This window comes from Canis lupus, chromosome 3 (assembly GCF_011100685.1).
Source record: "Canis lupus familiaris isolate Mischka breed German Shepherd chromosome 3, alternate assembly UU_Cfam_GSD_1.0, whole genome shotgun sequence".
In the NCBI taxonomy this organism is placed as follows: domain Eukaryota; kingdom Metazoa; phylum Chordata; class Mammalia; order Carnivora; family Canidae; genus Canis; species Canis lupus.
This window is the reverse complement of record NC_049224.1, coordinates 60,236,157-60,257,648: the sequence shown is the minus strand read 5'-3', so window position 1 is coordinate 60,257,648 and position 21,492 is coordinate 60,236,157. Positions and strand designations below refer to the sequence as shown.

At 48.9% G+C, this 21,492-nt stretch overlaps 1 protein-coding gene across 10 annotated transcripts in view; it reads left to right on the top strand.

The window, feature by feature from the left end:
* The window catches only part of AFAP1 (actin filament associated protein 1), a 142,606-nt gene that overhangs the window by 100,906 nt on the left and 20,208 nt on the right, over window positions 1-21,492 (top strand). For 8 of the 10 annotated variants that reach the window (XM_038533100.1, XM_038533098.1, XM_038533101.1 and 5 more), the window contains 5 exons: window positions 1,816-1,965; window positions 7,450-7,512; window positions 9,608-9,819; window positions 14,809-14,954; window positions 20,081-20,198. In XM_038533100.1, coding sequence (XP_038389028.1) covers window positions 1,816-1,965; window positions 7,450-7,512; window positions 9,608-9,819; window positions 14,809-14,954; window positions 20,081-20,198 — 689 coding nt within the window. The remainder of the gene's footprint in view (window positions 1-1,815; window positions 1,966-7,449; window positions 7,513-9,607; window positions 9,820-14,808; window positions 14,955-20,080; window positions 20,199-21,492) is intronic. The other 2 variants (XM_038533103.1, XM_038533106.1) reach the window with 1 other exon arrangement.

Here is a 21,492-nt window from a genome sequence, read left to right as displayed (position 1 = left end):
TTATTTCTCGCGGTACTGCCAGCCGGGAGCCCCAGATGGTGCTGCCATCAGAGCTGGTTGCTGGGGAGGCCTCTTCCTGGCCTGCGAATGGCCGCCTCCCTCTGTGTCCTCAGGTGGCCTTTCTTCTGCATTCACAGCCTCTTAAAAAGGACACTAATCCTGCTGGATCAGGCCCCCACCCTTATGACCTCATGTGACCCCATCACCAAATATAGCCACATTGGGGTTAGGGCTTCAACATAGGGATTCCGAGGGCACTTCATTCAGTCTGGAACAAACACTGTGTTTACCCAGAAACTAGGCATAGCTTCTCTTCTGTCAGCTGTTGTTTCTAGAGAGAGAGACAGGCTGAAAATCAAGTGACTGAGCTCGTGATGGCCCCTAGTCTGCGGGGCTCAGGAGAGTGAGAGCAGATGGGGCAGGGGTGGGTATGTGGGCCTGCACCTCGTGTTCTGCTGGTGGTGGCTGTGGCAGAGTGAGACTGGAAGAGAGAGGATGTTCCCCCACCCCCGCCATGAGGTAGAGCGAGTCATCTGTATCACAGGGGCTTTAAGAATGAGGCCCAGGGTTGTAATTCCATGTCCAAGGGCCCCTCTCTCTGACATTATCCTGTGGCTGTTTATGCTGTGTTCTTATGGTCATGGGCTAAGCAGGAGGGGAAGGAGTTCCTGCCTCATTATATTTTCTCAAGGGGCTGTGATGCTCTGTGGGTTATAGACTGGGAGGTGGGAGTCACCCTGGAGAGGGAGACACCAGGAGGGTTGTTGGGGCCCATGGAGCCCCTCTCCTGCCTACCCCACTCCATAGTGAAGCTGCACTTGACCCTCCTGGATGTCCCAGTGTTCTGTGTGGCCTGAGAAGTGGCCTTTGCCCCTTGCCTCCACAAGGAGCCAGGCACATAATGGCCTCGGATGATGGGGATGAGTGACCTGTCCCTTTGCAGAGTTACTGTGGGAAGAAGGGTCTTGCCCCCAGGTCCTCCGTGCACACTCACGCACCATCTGATCTCGAGATTCCAAATGGGGGTCCAGAGTTGCCAGAACTTCCAGTTTCCCAAAGGAAGCCAGCAATCATCTTAAGGCACAATGTTTGTGAATTTGATATATTGGATGTGACTTCATAATTTAATGCTCTGCAGGCTAAAGCAGACCATGATGGGCTGAGAGTTCTGGAGAGGGCAGAGCTGCATGCATGTCTCAGGGACAGGCACGGGGCTGCTGGAGGGCTTCCTGGGGCTGGGGAAGACTGAGGTCCCCCTTTCCCTTCTCATCCCCTCCCTGAACTGGCCAGGGTGTGGCCACACTGCTTCTTTCTGTTCCTCAGACGTGTCCAGCTCCTTTCAGCCTCATGGCCTTTGTGTTGGCTGATGTCCTTCCTGCCCAGAAGGTTCTTCCTTGGGTTCTGCACAGCCGCTACCTTGTCACCCAGCTCCCAGCTCAAAATTTGGAAGGTTGCCCATTCGGAAGGTTCCTCCAACCGCCCAGTGCCTCTGCCGTGTCACCCACTATAGATCTCTGCACGGGCCTGGCTGCCATTGGACCTCCTCCGTGCATGCCTGTGCATGCATGCATGGGTACACATGTACACACACATGTGTATCTGCTCTTAGCCTACTCTAGAACATGCGTTCCCTCAGGATTCCTGTTTTCTGCTGTCCTCCTTTATGTTTACACTGATAGCTAGCACATAGCAGGTGCTCAAGCAATGAAAATTGAAGAAAATAGGACTGACTATGCTTTATGCTTTATTATTATTGTCTTAGGTTATAGTCTGTAATTGAAATACACTTTCTCATTTTCACCATTTTCTTGACAGTTAAGAGGAAAAAGAGTTCCAAATCAGAGGCCAAGGGCACAGTGTCTAAAGTCACTGGGAAGAAGATCACCAAGATCATTGGCTTGGGGAAGAAAAAGCCATCAACAGATGAGCAGACCTCATCAGCAGAGGAGGATGTCCCCACTTGTGGTAAGACGGAGGGTGCTTGGGTATGAACGGCGCTCATCCAGTGCATGGCCTCTTCTGGAGTTGCGTTTGCATCTGCTGGGCTCTTTCAAGACAGACTTGTGATCCTCAGAATGGCGGGAAATGTACTACATTTTTACTGCTTATTAATAAAAGATCTTGCAGGGGTTTGAAATGATCTCTGAGGTTCTTTCAAGATGAAAAACAAATTCTTTCTTTGATCCCATGAAGTTCTCCCAAATTCCTTTTAAACGTTTCTAAACTGGGACACATGCACAGGACTTGGTGAGCGAAGGAGGAGGTAGTGTGGAGCATAGCATGTGCATGGGGTGACAGCGCTTTCCCAGGGCTACACCGGTAGAACAAGCATCCTGGCGGGCTGCATGTCTCAAACCTCAATTTCAAGCAAGTACAGCCTGATGGACCATCCCATCATCAGCCCATCACCTGAAGTCCTTTCTGAGCAGGTGCCCCTGCCAGGACAGGGTGGGCACCCACGATGTGGCCCCGGCCCTCTCAGGGCTATCGCTTGTGTGGCAGAGGCGGGTCTGAAGGAGGGATCACAGGGAGAGACATGCAGTGCCTCCTGGTGATGAAGAGGAGGAAAACCAGGGCAGCGGGAGCGTCTCCCAGGGACCCAAGTGAGGTGGAGGCATGGGCAGGGGGCTGCTGGGAAGTGGTGGCGGTTGTACAGACACCCATTTCCTCAGGCACCAAGCAGTCCTTTGCTGGAGAACAACACTCAAAGCCAGACCGCAGGGCTTTGGCCTCTATTAGGAATCGAGGTGGGCCTAGGTGCCCGTGCACTCCAGCGGCACGGCCAGTGTTCTGTCAGGGCAGGTCCTTGGTCTCTTCCTTCTGCACACTTGCTCTACTCACCCCTGTGTCTCAATGAGCACAAGTGTGCACCCTGTCTGCCCAAGGTATGGGGGCCTTATATGGGGGGATACACGGTCCCAAGTGCCCAAGTTGGCCATATAGACAAAGATAAATTAATCCAACAGCTGCCCTGTCCCAGGGTGTGAGCTATGCCAGGAGGACAACAGAAGAGTTAGCGCTACAGTGGAGGGGGTGGGTTACAGAGCTGGCTGGGTGCCAGAGCTTGCAGGAGCCAGGTGTGTGCTGCACCCTGAGGATAGGTCCAGGTGAGGTCCTAGCTCCCTCTGGCTGTGATGGTTGTGGTTCTAGGAAAATGCACACGTGAGACTTCAAGGCCTGGTAGAGTCATGTCCTTTGTCAAGCCTTGGCTACCCTGGGTGGTGATGCAGAAGTGTCTGTACAGGGGAAGCTGGCTGGGCAGACGGCGGGGAGGGCCTGGTGAAGTGGCCGCTTCTGGACTTTTGGGAGCAGAATGCTACCAAAAGGAGACCAAGGGCCCCTGCATCTGTCCCTAGTCAAATGGCAGTAGGTAGTAGTCCTAGAAGCAGGCTGACTGAAGCTCTTTCTGTTACCCTACATAAAAGAGAGAGTTTCACCTTGCTGATGTTATAGCAGAGTGGACGGGGCCCAGGCCCAGAGGGCTGAGGTTACAGCAGGGGAAATGGGACCCTAACTAAAGGGGCTAAGGTTACAGCAGAAGGGATGGGGCCTAGGCTTTGAGGGGCTGACATTACAGCAGACCACACAAGGCTCTAGCCTGGGGGGAGCAGAAGGAAGAACAGGAATTCGTTGATGCCAGGGTGCTATTTTATCTCCGCCTCTGCCTTTCTTGGTGCCACAAAAGCCCTTGGTGGTGTGGGATTGTTTCTCCCTTGGGTTGGCCCTGGAGGGCAGTTAGGAATTATAAATGGAAACAGGAAATTATCCAACAAAGGGAACTGCTTTTTTAGCTTCATTTTTGTCTTTTTTTTTTTCTTTTTTGGTCTATTTATTTATTTGAGAGAGAGAGTGTGTGCGTGTGCAAGCGGGAGAGAGGGAGAGAAAATCTCAAGCAGACTCCCTGCTGAGCGTGGAGCCTGACACAGGCTACACTCTCCTGATCCTGAGGCCATGACCTGAGCAGAAACCAAGAGTCAGACACTCAACTGACTGAGCCACCCTGGCACCCCCCACCCCCAGTTTTTGTCTTTTAAACCGCTCTAGGTCAGCAGAAGAAGTAGAAACATTTGTGTGGAATGTGGGGAGACTCTGGGGTCCAGACCCCATTACAAACAGTGCACTGAGCCTGGGAGGCCGTGGCCTGCTCTAAGCTGCACAGCTGGGAGCAGCGGTGGTGGGGAAGCAGGCCCGCTGACCCAGCTCTGCCCCCGCCTTCCGCATCTGCCCGCTCATAACCCCTCATAAACAGCCTCACTGCTGGTGCTCGGGCACTGCAGGAAATCCTGTTGCTGGCACTTTCTTGGAAACATAGTTGGCTGCTCCGTGTGCAGGAAGGGGGAATCTGGGGGCTGTAATTACACGTGTGGATTTCCACCAAACTGCTCGGAGGACATTGTTTGTGTCTATTAAGAGAACTTCCTCTGTCCGTAAGATTTGAAATTGTCATCTAGATTTTCGCTGGGTCCCAGGGCCAGAGAAGGGATCTATAGAGAAAGGAATGGGGGAAATGACTATTCTCAATTATTTTGGTACAGCTGCAAAGTTGTAGGCAGAAAGTGTTAGCTAGCTAAGGGCCCGAGACTCTGACCATGCTGAGCTGTGGCCATGCAGCTGTTTGCCCCTGAGCGGAGGGGCCAGGCCAGAGGGGGGCGTGCTGCTAGAAGATCGCTCCCAGGAGCAACAGAGACCTGGGTTCAAGTTCAGATTTTCTGCGAAACGTAATTGGGCAGGTGCATAATAGAAACAGATGCATAATAAAAACCCGTGTGTTGGGGAGAGGTGGTAGGAGATGGTTTCTGTGGGCACCCCCACACTGGCGAGTGGGGAGGGGCAGTGAGTTCCCTGGCCAGCTGACAGGGTCAGCCCCACAAGCCCCATAGCACTGCTTCTTCCTGCCCCGAACCCTGTGGTGATGCTGAGCGTTGGCTGGGTGAGCGCTGCACTCAGACATGTGCATGCTATGATTTGAGATGTGAGCCAGACCCATGAGCAAGGAAGGATCTTCTATTTGCCTTTCCCTGGTGCTTACAAGCCTATGACCTCCATGGTTGTTGTCAGGAAACGCATGTCCTCTCCCCCGTCTGTGCCCCACTGGACCAGCACACTAGCCTCCTGATCGGCTGCCTTCTCTGCGCCCTCCAGGCAGGTGGGAGCTGGGAAAACAGTGTCCTGTGCTGCTGCTCAGTTCAGAGCTGCTGACGGTCTTGCCTCGGCCCAGTTCTGCAGCTTTCTCTCCTGCCTTCTGGGACAAGATGCAGAGCCACCTTGCACCCCAGCTGTGCCCCAGCACCCAGCACAGAGCCTGGCAGACAAGGGCAGTTCCACCAGTTCACTGAGAGAATGAATTACCTTAAGCAGATCGGATTACCTCCGTGAGCCTCAGGTCTTTCCTCTGTGAAATGGGCCTGTACCTACCTTGTTTTCCTAAGGAAATTAAAATAAAAATCTTGAACGCTAAACTCTGGGCTTAATAAGTCATAATTCATGCTCAGCAAATGGTTGCTGTCATTACTCATTTGTTCATCTGATGTGCTTGTTTTTAAAAACTTGAGCACACAGACCTATTCGAGGCAGCGTGAGGGCAGTGCTGGGTGCATGGCATGGGTAATAAGAAATACGGGAGCCGGGTGGAACGAGGTCTCTATGAGGCAGCATAACCTGAGCTAGTTTGAGGGCCTTGCTGGGTATTCCAGGGCCCCTTCTAGCTCGACTGTCCTGTGACTTTGTGACTTTCGCAGCAATAGTGTTTTTTTGTTTTGTTTTGTTTTTTAGTGGACGTACAGGGAAGCTGCCTACCTCTTACCTTGTATCACAGTCAGCCTCACAAAAAATCAGGCGACCTTCGATCGAGGAGGTAGAAAGTGTTCTTGGTATAAGTCACAGTGCTGGAGCATTGGCACCCTCATTCTTGGGCACAAGCCTGTTGGAGGACAGGCCCCTAAGGTGGTCAGGTGGGGTTCGGGCACCGGTGGGACTGGATTCAGCCGTTGGCAACATTGTCACCTCTGATACCCTCTCCCCACTTTCCCCAGTTGTTTCCTCCCAGCTGACCATAAATCGAGGCCTACCAAATGAAACCAGCCATCACGCTGGGCTGAGGCCTCTCAAGAGCAGGACCAGAGCCTGGCAGGCTGACACCACGTTTCCCACCCTACAGAGGGGAACTCAGTGGACACTTGGCCCCACTTCTGCCTGTTCTTCTGCAGCTGCTTGAACTTGAAAGCAGCTGGCACTGAGGCCAGAGACACCAGAGATCCTAACAGCTGAATGAGAGAGTGTTTGTGTCTTTCTAACCCCCTTCTGCCCTTGTGTTTGTTTAATCTCGGGCCTATAAAGTTACTTTTATAGCTCTAATGAAACCCTAAGCCTCTTACCATGGTTTTGCAAGAAATCTTAGAATTTGGAGCAAGAATAATCTCAAAAAGTCAAACTGACATTACCAAACTGTGAAGATCCAGTAACATCTCACATAACATGATAGTGGGATCCAGAAAGAAATCAAATTGCACTGAAATTGCCTCATGCAGTTGGTGGAACTGCCCCGGGTGGGCTGGTGAGCCTGGGTGGGCATAGGGCTCTCGCTGGGCTGGAGGACCCCTCTGTCCCCACTCGCCAGCAGCCTGGCTGCACTTTGGCACCACCTGGCGGTGGCTGTGTGCTCTGGCTGAAATACTCGGGCCCATTGGGATCCGTGTCCCCACCCACTCTGTCCGAGTGTCAGGGGCCATGGGAACCTGCCCTGTGACTCAGATGCCATTTCCCTGTGCTCCCTACCCAGAAGATACGAACTTTAGGCCACCCCTTTCAGAGAAGACCAAAGGGCAGCAGGCCTGGCAGCAGAAGCCAGTTACCATGGGCTTTCCTGTTTGTAGAAATGTGCTTCTCATCCACTGTCATTTTCTTATTTGCTTTTCCCTTTGAGGACTGAAAATAAATGTAGGAAGCTGTAAAAATATGGTAATTTCCTATATCACATCCTCAGTAAAAGGAGGATTTGTCCAATATAATCATTCCTTTTGTGACTCAAATGTCAAGAAATTCATAGCATTGGTGACTTTGGGCCAGGTTCATTCAGGGAAGGAAATATCATGAGAGTGCCTTGACCTGTTCCAGAGACGACCCCCGACCCCCACCCTCCCATTAGTGGAGCATGCTGGAAAACTGCCCCCCTCCACACTGCGGAGGGGTGCTCCTGAGCCAGAGTGCCCCCAAGTGCCGAGGTCTATAATAGAAAGTCACGTGCATGCTTAAAGGGAATGTGGTCACTGTTGTTAAGAAGTCAGCGCTGCTCTCAGGTCTTGCTGCTTAAATTTCTCTGTAAATATCCTAGCTTCTCACTTCCCCAGCACCTTGTGCATCAAGACCAGGGTCCTACTGTAGTTTCCGAGGTTCGTATATCCAGTTGTGGGATGTTTCAAGCCTTTGTTTCTCATGCTCCCTCTTCTCCAGGCCTATGGAAGAAGCCCCTGCCCCTTGATGAGGGCACCCCATCCCTGAACCACTCGGGCACAGGTGGGTCTCCCTCCTGCCAGCCCCAGTCACAGCATCTGCTGGTGCTCTGGAGCTCAGGACTTCCTTGTGAATTTGTTCCCTATCGTTATCGTGTCCACTAAGTTCCTGGAGATTAGTTGCATGCTGCCTGCTTCCTCTTAGATGCACCATCACATCTGGCTCAAGGTCCTGCATGTTGGCTCATGCTCAGCACACCAGTGGTGGGTACAGTTTAAGTCATCTCATAAACATCTAAAAAAGAGGGCTTTCTGTGTGTTTCTGTGCTTTCACATGGTACTGTGAGCCTAGCTGTCCGTGGTTCTGATGGCCACTATGTGGGTCAGATGTTATAGCTGCCTAGATGTTTTTAAGTAGAACATTCTTTCTTCTTCTTTTTTTTTTTTAAAGAATAAACATATGAGAACTATGCCATTTACAAATAGTATTTTATAGAATGAAAATAACCACTCTCTATTTGCTGTTGTCAACTTTTAAAAGAGCTTCAGGTCAGGCTTTGTCAGGTGGCCTGTAGTAGTCACAGGGGGGGTTCAGGAGTGACCCCTTCCTTCACAGAGGAGCCCTCTCGGCCTCTGACTGGACCCCAGCATCTCTTCCCCCTCCCTGCACCTCCCTCCTGAATGTACAAATACAAGGGACTTGGCTTCCAGACGCTTGAGCCTATGGGCTAACTTCTCCCCTTTTTTTCTTATTTTACAAATACAGCAATCTAGGCCCCAAATGAAAGCTTGAACTCCAGGAGAAGCAGTGGAGCCTCAGTTTAGGGGTTATCAGTAGAACTGCTGTCATGTCAAACCAAACGAGAATTGCCATTTTATGAGTTCACCTTGTGAATTCACTGAGTAAATATTTATCTATAATGTAGGAAGCGTCATTAAGCCCTGTAACTTGCCTGCGTGTTCTGAGTTTTGTTTTATGTCATTGCATAGCCTTTATCCATTGCCAGTGAGGTGTGTAAGATGCAGAACCTTAGTGTGGTAGAGACGTAGAGAGAAGCAAAACGCATCCTCCCAAGCCCTTTGGAAAGGCATTATACACATCAGAACTGGAGAGGATTTCTTTTGTTTTTGAGCAGTGCTTGTGGGCATATGTGTATGTGTGCACATGCATGAATTGAAAGGGTGGCTGAATGATTTAGAAATCCTTGTTTTATTTCCTCCTTTTTGACCTGAGTTTTACGTGCCGTGTCACTCCCTTTCTCCATCTCAACGGCAGGGGGCAGTTGTCTCCTAGCATTATGGAGTGGGTGCAAGTAGCAGCCACCCTGTGAAATCTGGTTTCCGTGCCTTGTTCGGTCACATTTTGTGTGCTTGTCTGTTCGTTTGTTTGTGACAAATGAGAACGATCAGTTTCTCATATCTGAGAAGTGAGAATCTTCTTTAGAAATGAGGATCATTGTTCTTATAATTGGATCCCATGTGTGGGGTACACACATCTCCCCATAGCGGTAAAGGTGTCATGCAGGGTCAGAGACGTGTGCTTTCAGACCCAAGCCTATCAGTCCCATCAGGGTGGGCTTCACCTTTCTGACAAAATCTCAAAGCTGAGGCTGCAGGAAAAGCCAACAGGATGTCTTTGTCTCTGGTAGGACTCTCATGCCAGGACCTTCCATCATTTGCTGGAATGCATCTGGTGGTGAGGGACTTGGCACTTCCCAAAGCCGCCTCTTCCCTGCAAAGCTTTCATTTTCAGAGTTTTTCCTCATGTTATATCAGAATCTGCCTTCCTGTAACTTCTGCTCTGGCTGTGTCATTTGCAGCTACTCAGAATAAATTCCACCCTGTTTTCATTGCTTCAGTTATGTGAGGACGGCCATCATGTTGTCATTTCCCTCCTGCCCTGAAAACACCAACAGCTCAGCCCTACCAAGCAGACCCCAGCTCCCCATGAAACCATTCACCATCCTCAAGTGCTCCTTGGCACACACTACTCACTGCAAAGACCTTAGGGGCTTCTGGGGTGGACTGTCTGCCTTATGAGAGCCCCCAAAGCTGGTTGAAGGTAGTGACCAGGCAGCTCCTGTTTGTATGGGTCTGCATTTGCAGGCATGTGGGGGTTTGGTGGATTCCCTAACCATCTGACCTCGGTCCCCTTGCAGGCTATCTCAACGTGCTCTCCAACAACCGCTGGCGGGAGCGCTGGTGCCGGGTCAAGGATAACAAGCTCATTTTCCACAAGGACAGGACTGATCTCAAGACCCACATTGTTTCTATTCCTCTCCGCGGCTGTGATGTGATTCCGGGCTTGGACTCCAGACACCCCCTGACGTTCCGACTGCTTCGCAATGGACAGGAGGTGGCCGTGCTAGAGGTAAGGTGCTGCTCGAGGTCACGCTCAGAGATGGTTCCTGTAGCGATGGCCCTGCCGCTTTCCCCAGGGCACCATGGCTTCTGATCCTATCCTTCTAGCCTACCATGCACCGTCCTTCCTGCCCACCATGGTGGCCTCTGCTGGGCTCTTTTGTCACCTTCTCCTCTGCATGTGGTGCTGGATGTACAGCTGGTGCCCATTCTTCCTACACCCTGCACCAGACCACCTCCTGGCTTCCTTTCCTCCATGTGCATTTGCATGGAGATTAGATCTGCGATTCCATACAGGGCACTGCTTTTTAAATGCAGCAGAAAAATAACTCCTTTTCCCCCTGAGTATGGTCTACCTTTGAAACAATGGTATTTCTTTAACTTGCCCTTTGGGGTCTACTTTGCAGATGAAATGGGTTTTTACTCTTTCTCTTTCTCTTTTTCTTTTCTTTTCTTCTTTCTTTCTTTTTCTTTCTTTCTTTCTTTCTTTCTTTCTTTCTTTCTTTCTTTCGAGAGAGAGCGTGCATACATGTGTGGGAGCTGGGGAGAGGGGCAGAGGGAGAGGAAGAGAGAGAACTTAACCAGACTCCATACCCAGCACAGATTCCAACACAGGGTTTGATCCCACGACCCTGACATCATGGACCTGAGCTGAAATCAAGAGTCGGACACCTAACCGACTGAGCTACCCAAGTGCCCCAAACAGGTGTTTATAGACAGTGGCTTGTGTGCCTTACTAAAGAACACCTTTAATTCCCAAGAGCCCGCAGCTTTGTGTACATTTGTTATATGTTTGCCTGCTTTTCTGGAACTTCTTTTTCACTAAAGCAGAAAAGCAATTGAAACTGGTTTCTTAGCAGTCTGCTGAAAACTTCCAATTGTGATTTTCATCTATTATACTATTAATTTGTTTTCTATCTACTATTAATTCAGACCTTCTTTTCTTTATCTTTTTGTTCATTTACATGATTAAGACCCAAAGACGCGCGCACACACACATACCCTGAACACAAGTACCAGGTGTGTGAACCGCCAAAGCTTGTGGATGTGGGCTGTGTAGATGACAGACACAAGGCTGCATAAGCTTTGGAGGGAAGGCTGGGGTGATCTCTGTTTCTCAGATGTAGGATGCTCAGTGATGGTAGTGGTAGATGGACGGGGAGTGAGCCCGTGTCTTGGAGCCATGATCAAGGTGGTCCATGAGGTTGTCTAGTAGGTCTTGATAGGAGATAGGAGTTTGTTTCAAAGACTCTGTTCAAAGAAAAGACCATTTTTGTCAGGAACAGGGAAAAGACTAAACCTGGAGTTCTTCGTTCCATGCACTGGTGGCCTGTGAGGGTGGCTAGGAGCGACACATGGACTGCAGCCGGCTGCGGACTCACAGTCCTGATACCACTGGGGTCCACACCTCCAGGCCCCAGTCCTTGTTCTGCCACACAGTGGGATCACACTACATCTTTTGTATTCTCTCGGCTTTTAGATTCACCTGTAAAATATGAGCATTGGGCCAGAATCTGTACTTAGTAAGATTTATGCAGGCTGAAGACTGTAGGGTGGGTGCAGGGGACAAAGCTAAAACACAAAGGAGGAAACTGTGCCCTTGTTGTGAAACAAGGCAGGTCTCCTGTACGAGCTTCAGCAACAGAGCTGGGAAGGGGGCCAGGGGCAGGAGTTGGAGCATGCTGGATGCAGGAAGGGAGAGAAGGCGGACCTGGGAGCAGCCTGCTGAGGAAGGCACCCTTGTGCCTCTGTAGCCCGCAGGTGGGGCAGGCTCCCAGCTCCCAGGTTTTGTGAGGGAGGTGGCCCCTTCCTCCATGTCCTGGTCATTAGTCATACACACACACACACACACACACACACACACACGCAGACACACACAGAGCCACATAGTACCCGATACACAACACAGGCTACCTTGCCTCGATCATTCATGAAATACAGAGCACCAGCCAGTAAATGTAATCTGGATGTTTTCTAAGGTCATACTAACTTTGATATTGAGATAATTTCAGAATTTCAGGGAAGTTGTGACTATAGTAAAAATAATTTCTGTGTACCCTCTATCCACATCCCCCAACAGTAACGTATTCCCACGTGCGGGGTCTCTTATGTTCCCTCCATTACTCTCCTTCTGTATAAAGTTTCTCAGAACCTTTTACAGCCATGTTGACCCTTTACTCCCTCAATACTTCATTGTGAATTTGCTAAAAACAAAAGTGTTCCTTTACCAAAACCAGAATGTAGTCCTCAAAATCAGGAAATTGACATTCACACACTCCTGTTAGATAACAGGATTCATAGATCTTAATTGGCTTTTCTGAGCTCGATGGTGTCCCTTGCAGGCAAGAGGAAACCCCAGACCTTGTGTAACCTCAGTCACTGTCTCTTTCTCCAGCTGTCTGGTTTCTTGGCACAGAACCGTGGAGGGTACAGACCAGTCCTGTGTAGAGGGCCCCTCCGTCTGGGTGCCATCTGATGTTTCCCTGCTTTTGGGCTCCACGTCAGCTCCCTGGCTGGAGCCCATGGAGGCAGTGGTGGGTGTTACAGCACATCCTACCAGGAAAGTGCACCTGTCACTCTGCCCCATAACCAGTGATGTTAACTTTGACCCCTTGGGCAGGGTGTCTGCTCAGCTTTCCCACTGCACACTTACGAGGCTTTCCCTTTGTCTTTAAAAGCATCATGTGAGAAGGTACTTTGAGGTCATCTTTGTAAATATCTCATTATCACTCACAGCTTCACCTGCTAACATTAGCGTACATGATGATGCTTACCTGAAATAATCATTATGATGACAAGTGTTAAATGAGGACTTTGTAATTCTGTTATTCCTTCTATATTTATTAGTTTGCATCATCTATAAGGAAGATTTCTCCTCTCATTTAATTACTGATCCCTTCATGTATGTATGTCAGTGGGGATTCAGAGAATATTGTGTTAATCAGTGATTGTAATGGTTTATTGTCATGATTTACTGTGATGGAATTATCCTCGATTTGGCCAGTGGAAGGCCATTCAAGCTGGCCCCTGAGGCCTTTGCTGTGTCCCTGTATAAGAAGCCACAATCCCCGCTATGCTCTGATGAGACATGCCCGGCTCCTCTTGTACCTTTCCTTGGCCTAGGCCTGGAATCAGCCATTTCTCCAGAAAGCTGTTAGTGGATTCCTCCTGGTGGGAATCAGAAATAGATGTGTGTGTGTGTGTGTGTGTGTGTGTGTGTATTCATGCACGTGTCTGTTGTGTACATGTATGCATTTATAAGTATACATATGCACACATGTGCATTCATACACCCACATCCATCTCTATTTCTGTATTGAGTCATGAGATCTAACGAATACCTCTAATTTCAGTCTAACAACACAGGGTTATTTTTTTACAAGCTATGAGAAAATTACATAAACTATGAAGAAAACAATAAGCTTTAGTGTAAGTGTATCAATCACATGTTACATAGTGTGTTAAAATACTTTGAAAAATGCTTAGATAGGGGGACGCCTGGGTGGCTCAGTGGTTGAGCCCTGCCTTCGCCTCAGGGCATGATCCCAGATCCCAGGATCGAGTCCCACATCGGGCTCCCTGCATGGAGCTTCCTTCTCCCTCTGCTTGTATCTCTGCCTCTCTCTCTCTCTCTCTGTCTTTCATGAATAAATAAATCTTTAAAAAATTTTTAGATAGGGGCATCTGGGTGGCTTAGTCAGGTGAAGCGTCTGCCTTCAGCTTAGTCATGATTCCAGGGTCCTGGGTTAAAGCCCCTGTGTGGGAATCCTGATCGGCGGGGAATCTGCCTCTCCCCCAGTTCATGCTTTTTTTTTTCTCTCTCTCTCTCTCTCTCAAATAAATAAATAAAATCTTTAGAAACAGTTAAAAAATAAAAATGAGTAATAATGCTTAGATAAAATAATAACAGACACGTCAATATAGATTTAGTTATAGATATTCTGGCTGTAGATCTTGTTTTGGGAAAGGACAGAAAGACCAATGAAAAGAACACATTTGTGATTTTTTATTTAATTCATTTTGATTCCATGAACATTGGCTACATTCCCCCTCTTAGAGCACATGACTGGAGTCTATGCGCTTTGTCCTGTGGCCTCAGTACCGGTGAGGAGGGATTTGTTACCGCTGGCAAACACGGTGAACACATGAAAAATAGCTTTTTTCATGTTAATAGCTCTGGGAATATTTATAATTATGTGTATTCTGATCAGTGTTCAATTTGTCAAGGCTATAAATATAAAACCTCATTTTCTTTAAGTTGTTAAGCTAAACTTAATAGATCTTCATATTAAAAATTAGTTATTTTAATGAAAATATTTCTTTTCTCTTTTTTTTTAAGATTTATTTACTTTAGAGAGAAAGAGAGAGAGCATGAGCAGTGGGGAGGGGCAGGCAGAAACAAACTCCCTGCTGAGCAAGGAACACAATGTGGGCCTCGATCCCAGGACCCCAGAATATGGCCTGAGCCAAAGGCAGACACTTAACCAACTGAGCCACCAGGGCAGCCCAAAAATATTTTTTTACACTTATGTAAACATAGCAGATATAGAAGAAAGTTTTTTTGTACCATCTAATCAAGAGAATTAAGATTGCCATTTCAGGCTGGTTTAGGAGCCCCAACAAGGGCTTCAGGGGGATAGAGTTTGGGGCCCACAGAGGCACAGGCCCCGTGGAGTTTCCCGGTCAGTCTGGCTGAGGCTGCTGTTTCTGGCCACGATTTGTTATGGAATTAATGACACTTGATAGGCAACTTCCTTCAGCTGAGATTTAACTCCACACAGTAATTCCTGCACTTCCCACCCACTGCCTTTCCCCAAAATAATAAGATAGTGAACACATCACTCAGGCCAAGACCACGTCTCCGTTGCTTCTTCATGCCCCTCATGTGCTTCCAGCCGCATTCCCTTTGCTGCCACGCAGTCTCTGTCCTACTGTGAGGAAATGTGAGAGTCCTTACCATCACTTAAGTACATGCATGCTTCTCCCTTCTCCTCCCTAGGCCTCCTCTTCTGAGGACATGGGCAGATGGATTGGGATTTTGCTGGCCGAGACAGGATCCTCTACAGACCCTGGGGCCCTGCACTACGACTATATCGACGTGGAGACATCTGCGAACGTCATTCAGACAGCCAAACAGACATTCTGGTAAGATCCCTGTGAACTGGCTCTGGAGCCAAACTATGCTTTTCTTTCACTATTTTATTTATTTATTTATTTTAGCTTTTGTGTGCATAGACTCAGGGGAGAAAACAGCTAAAGACTTTTCCTTTTGTCTCATATTGATCCAAACTTTGCTGAAATTTTTGTCATTTTCTCCCTCTTTGTTTTTCTATTGGAGAAGGGGTGGCAAGCTTTTTCTGTAAAGTGCAAGACAGTAAGTATTTTTGGCTTTGGGGCCCAAACGTTTTGTGTAAAAACTATTCTGCTCTGCCATCATAGCCACAGACCACACATAAGCGAATGGGCATGCTGTGTTCTAATAAACCTTTATTGCAAATACAGGCAGCAAGCTGGGTATGGCCCATGGGTTGTAGCTTGCTGACCCTTGTATTAAGGGGACAGTTCTTTGCAATAGATAATTTACATCTACTGTAAGTAATGAGGGCTGAATTTTCAAAGTCATCGGTCATGTACTTTTATTTATTGTTGTGGTTTTTATTTTTTTAAAAAAGCTTATATATGAAAACATTTTTGAACCATATATCTATAACATAATGATGACAAAGATAATCATAGCAGCAGTTCTCAAGGTTAGGTCTGCAGACCCAAAGGCATTTGAGATTCAGGCAGCCCAATAGGCTAAACTGGTTTCATAGTAATACTGGTCTAAAGCCTGTTCCTTGGGGCTGTGAGGGAAGTGGCTCTGGACCAGGAGGAGGGAACTCAGGCTCTGTGTGGCATTTCCTAAGGGGAAATTCTAGACAAGGCTCTATTACCTCTCAGTGCTCCAGCTCCTTTTGTAGAGATGAGGCTAGGGGAAGTGGTATCTGTCTGGAGCCACATCTGGAGCTTCCTCTGGTCTCATGTCTCCAATCCCTGGACCTCTGCTCCTTCTTCCCTCATCAGCAGAGACGTCTGCTTTGGAGGCTGAGGACAGATGGCTCAAAACAAAGCAGGTGATGGAGTTGTATCAGCCGCCCATGATGATAAACCCACTGGCAGCTGTGGGCAGACCCACCAGTGCTGTCTGCGATGGAGAGACCCAGTGTCCATGAGCTCCACCATCTAGTTTTAACACGTGTGGTGTTTGCAAGGAGTTCCAGTGGTCTTCATCTATCTCTCGAGTGGTGCTATAGAATGAACATTTATTGTTTGGCAGGATGTTCTGGGGCCAGTGGAAGCAACGTGGGCTCCTATGAGGGATTGAGCCACATGTTACACCCAACTCCGGTGAATAGCCTTGACAACATGAATTAATTTCTATATGACTTTTCCAGAAAATCTCCAGGAACATTAGAGGTTTCCTAAAGTATAGACTCCCCATTTTTACAACTGCCTTTTGTGTGAAATCAGGGTGACCTGGTCGAGTACTGACTCTTCTGTTCATATTCACTATTTTTCCATAAATACACCCTATCCAGTTGGCAGCATGCGGTGGATTGCAGCAAACCCCTTAATCATTCAGCATTCATACTAAATGAGCACATTTAATCAAGTGGCTTTTAAAGAAATGTAATGTCCATAAACCAGGTTTCACAAAATCTCCACATCTAGAGCAACATGAAAGAAAGGAGTTTGTGGTTTTTAACTGCTTCTTTGGAACTTTATTAGATCACGGGGCCTCTCCTTATGCATGAGTGTCCTCAGCGGTAATCAGCAAACTAATAACCACACCTCAGAGAAGCGTGAGTAACAGTATTTCCCCTAGAACAAAACCCAGCTTCTACTTCCCAAATGAGTGCAATATTAATCTAAACGAAATGTGGGCAGGTCACATTTTTGAGAAAGGAACGTAGATTGCAATATTGAAAAATTATTTATTAACAATATGCATTTAAGGAGTTTATGACCGCAGGAATTTTTGCTACCTCATTAAAATCTTTATAAATGTTAGCCATAAAGGATATTTTCATTTTTCAGTTTTCTAGCTAAACATTCTTATAAAACTTGAGAGAAGAGATTTAACAAGCAAGTAATGTTCAAAATATAAAATATGGCATCTTGCCAGTATGATAAATATCCTGAGATTAAATTAATTTTTGCCTTTATGCAAATTGGCAGCCAGTTAATGAATCCTTTCAAGGTCGTCAGGGGGAGTGTCTGTGTACTGGATACGTCTGAGGGGGAGAGGACAATGGTATATTTTGGGAAGGAGGCAGTAAAAGAAAAAATAGTAATTTAAATTCTCCCAGGAAAAGTCACGATTTAGGAATATTAATAATGGTAAACAATTGGAACCTATTTTTCCCAAGGCCTAGCCTATTTTTAAATGAGATGCATAGATTATGTGACACAAGGGAAACATTCTGACTTTTTTCCCTGGAACTGTTTTCAAGCCATGCTCCATTGGAGACCATGAACAAGCTGTAGTTGTAGTGGCTTAAAGGCTGTAGATCAGTGTGGGCAGAGAGAGGGCAGTGACAGACTGGAAAGGACCCGTTAACCTGAGTCGCCTTCTCATGGAAACCCCTTAAACAGGGATGAACCTCGAGGGTGTTTTGCTGGGTGACATAGGCAGAGGGAAAAGGACACGTTCTATATGATGTAGTCCTGTGGCAGATCCAGAGGCAGGAGGCCGGTGTGGGGTCAGGGCCTGGGGCAAGGTGAGGGAAGGGGTATCATAAGGATGGGGTTTCAGGTGGGTAAGCTCTCTGGGTGGAGGGCAGTGCTGGCTGCTAGCAGCATGATTGCACATACTGCCCCAGGACCGTACACTTGGCCATGGTAAGATGGCGACCTTACATCATCTGTATTTTTGCACAGTACGTGTACTTCCTCTGAGGGGTTCATGTTTTTAACAAGTAGCATGGGCTCTCTTGTCTCACTTCCACTTTTATATTTGATTAAAACCCCTCCCACAGAAAGAGCTCTGAGGCAGAGGACGGGGGCCTGGTCCATAGATGGGGTTCCACATGCTGCTTAGGGCCCAGATACTTGTGTTGGGGTGCAGGTCCCTCCATGTAAATCCCAAGCCTCTTCCACCTGGGCCACCCCAGGTGTCTGTGACTCACTTGTTCTCATGCTACATGACTCACAGCACCCTGCTGGTGACCGCTCTGAGCTCTGTCCTGACTCTGGGGGACCCTGCTCCATCCTGGCATCTGTGCCCTGTGTGCCTGGCACCACACAGCATGCATGTGAGGGCACCACCACCGCGGCTCTAGACACCCAGTCACTGAGCACCGTATGGGGCGTGTGTTAGCCTTATGCAGGGTGCCTCACCCCAAAATCCCCTCAAGTGAGACACTTACATTAGAAAACCTTAAATACGTATTTTAAAACAAAACCAAAAAAAGTCCTCTGTCATGGTGGAAGACTTAAGTTCTTGAATTTTTCTGTCTTTCCTTCGTGCATTTTCCTTTTCAACACATTTCCTTTTCCTGTACCAAATTTTCTGTGTTTTAAGTACAGAATAATCCTATACATTTTTGTTGGTTGTACACATTAAAGAGCCTGTGTGAGGTGGGACTGGCGTGCCCGCCTTTGCCCAGCAGAGGGCGTGCCTGTGCTTTGAGCACTGGGAGGACCCCCCCCCACCTCCCCACCTCCCCCCCCCCCCCCCCCCCCCCACCCCCCCGCCGCCACTGAAGGCCCCTCTGCTTCTCCAGGGAACCAGGGCCTGGCCTAGCCTGAGACCTCCTTCCCTGTCCTGCCCTCACCAGTTTCTTTCCTCCCATTTTTATGCATCTAGTTACTACAGAGATGTAAGATCCTGCAAAGAAACACAATTTTTAAAAAATACACTTTTGGGGGGCACCTGGGCAGGCTCAGCATCCAACTCTGATTTAAACTCAGGTCCTAATCTCAGGGTTGTGAGTTTGGGCCCCATGTTGGGTTCCACGCTGATTGTGGGGCCTACATTTAAAAATGTTTCATAAAAAAAAAAAAAAGTTTCGTATATATAGATATATATATATCTCTATATATGTATATTTTTTAATCTATTTTATCATATATATTTTTTCTATTCCACACTTTTTTTTAGTTTAGCTATTTACTCATTAATTTTAGTTTAGAGAAAGTGCTTTCTGGGTTCTCTCTTCCCTGGACACTCACATCTGCCACTTCTAACAAACAACTTCATGCGTGAACCACTGGCATGCCGTGCATCCAGCACGTGTTTGCCGAGAGCCCCGTGGGCCTGACGCTTGAGGTCCAGAACAAGTGAGAGTGACCATGGCTGTGCTCTCCTGAGGCTGACATTCTGGGGGATGAGCTAATCACACAACAGGTCAGATGGTGATGAGCAACATATGCAAGGAGCAGAAGGACAGCGACTCTGAGGCATGGGGGGTGGGGGTGCTGCCTACTGTGGGGCTCGGGCTTTCACGGGGCTTTCACAGGGAAGTGAACCCCCTCAGGGGCTTGGGAGAAGTACTTCTAGGCAGAGGTGACCACAGGGCAGTGGGTGGCAGGAAGAAGCAGAGAGGTGGCTACAGGCTGTACAGTGCTCTGCTCTGGGAGCACCACAGGGGCCAGCGCAGTGTGCATGGAGAGGGACCCCACTGGTTGGCCGCTGTCAGCCTCCCCTAAGTTCAGGGGTGGGAGGGATGGTGGGAGGTGAGTGGCATTGAGGTGCGGTGGCAGTAATGCTACGTGACCGTGGGGAGCTTGAAACATGAGTGCAGAGTAGATGCTGTAAAGAATGTGGGGTCCATGAACTTCCACCAGAAAGGCCAGATGGTAAACCCTTCACTTTTGCCAGCTGTGTCTCTGCCCTTGAGCATTGACGTTGACAGGCTCAGGGAAGAAGCATGAAAATGCTGGCAGGCAGCTACAGCGCATACCAGCGAGGCTGGAGGGTGTGCCCCAGCCAGCAGGCGGTGGGCCGGGTGCCCCCGCTGTGCACTACAGAAATGAAACATGCTGCAAGTCTCAAACATGGTTACGTGTGTTATGTGCCAGACAGTGCTTTGTGTCCAGCATGCGTTCCCACCACCCTTGCCACAGCCCAGCAGGGTGGCTGCTTCCCTGATTTTACAGGTGAGCAGTCCATCCTCGTCACTCTCATGAACACCACACCTCTGCCGGGCCAGGCCCTGAGTGTCCAGCTGGACTCAGGTAAGACTCTAGATTACTGAGAGGGGTCTAACCCACTTCCTGTCCTGCAGTTTCATGAACAGGCGCGGTATCTCTGCCAACCCGTACCTGGGGAGCACCACCAACGGCTACGCCCACCCCAGTGGCATGGCGCTGCATTACGATGACGTCCCATGCATTAACGGCTCGGTGAGTGTGCCCTTCCTAGGGTGGCCCAGGCTCGGTTGTGTCACAATTGAGGCTGGGGAGGATTCCTGTAACCCGGGACTCCTGACTTCAGGCCCGGAGCCAGAAGGCTTTCTGCTGTGCCCTCAGCCAGAATGAAAACCGCATCCCCTCCCTTAAGTATCATGCTGCACATCCCAGAATACGGAGTGAAGGAAAGCACATTAAAGTCTGTAACTTAGATACATCAAAATAGAGCACAGTAGAAGTTATCACTGAGCAGTTAACACTTGGAGAAGAGCTCAGAGAAATCACATTGCAAAGGAAATGTTGCCACCGCCTTGGCCATACTGCACGCTCCCCAGGCCAAGCCCCGTGCCATCCTCTGGGCCACCAGCGGTGAGGCTCACAGACTCGGCAGGCTCATGGAGAGGCACTGGAGAAACCATCCTACCATTGGCCCCCCAGTATGGGTGACCTTAAAATGGGCATCTGTGGCAAGATATACTTCAAAGGTGGCACAGAATGTGTTAATTATTGTTGTTTTTGAAGTTGGAAAGTGTTTTAAATTTTTTTCTTGTTTTGCTCACCCATTCTTTTCTCAGTACTTTGATGGAGTCCCCAGTCAGCGACCTGTTTCCCATGGTCATAAACCCACATCTGTCTGAGGCAGGAACCAGGAGACTACGGCCTTCCTGTGGGAAGTGGAGGTCAAACAGGGACTCCCAGAGCTCAGAAACAGAAGCACACTGAAAAGATTACTGTGTGTGGGCCAGAGGTGGCCAGCCAGTGACCAAGTGCTGTGACATCATGTGTCCCCAGGGTCTTGGATATCTGGTCGTGAATGTTCTTCCTTCCATCCACTTGGGCCTGCCCTGGGGTTCCTGCAGGGATTCCTCTGCAGGCTCCTTACTAGATTCCAGAAAGGGGCTTCTCATCACACAGTCTCTCCTCCCTGCCTGCCTCATCCTCTCTGCCCATCCTCTCCTGCCTTCCTGATTCTCTGCACATCCCCTAGCACCCGGGCTCTGCACTAGGAGTGGAGGACACAATGGAGAAGACGTTGCCTCTGTCCTCCAGCAGCCTTCTGGTCCAGCAGGGCTGCAGGTGTGGGTAGGGGGAAGCAGAGCAGAGCAGGGACCAGGCCTGGCAGGTTCACATGAATGTTAGGGTCTATGCTGGGATGTGGGGGCGGGGGGCAGGGGTAGTAGGTGCAGAGCCACACTTCAACCCAACCCTGACTACAGGTCCATCAGATAGTTGCCTGTCTCAGGCTGGGGTGGTCAGGGCTGGGGTTGAAGGGGGAGTCCTGCCCCAG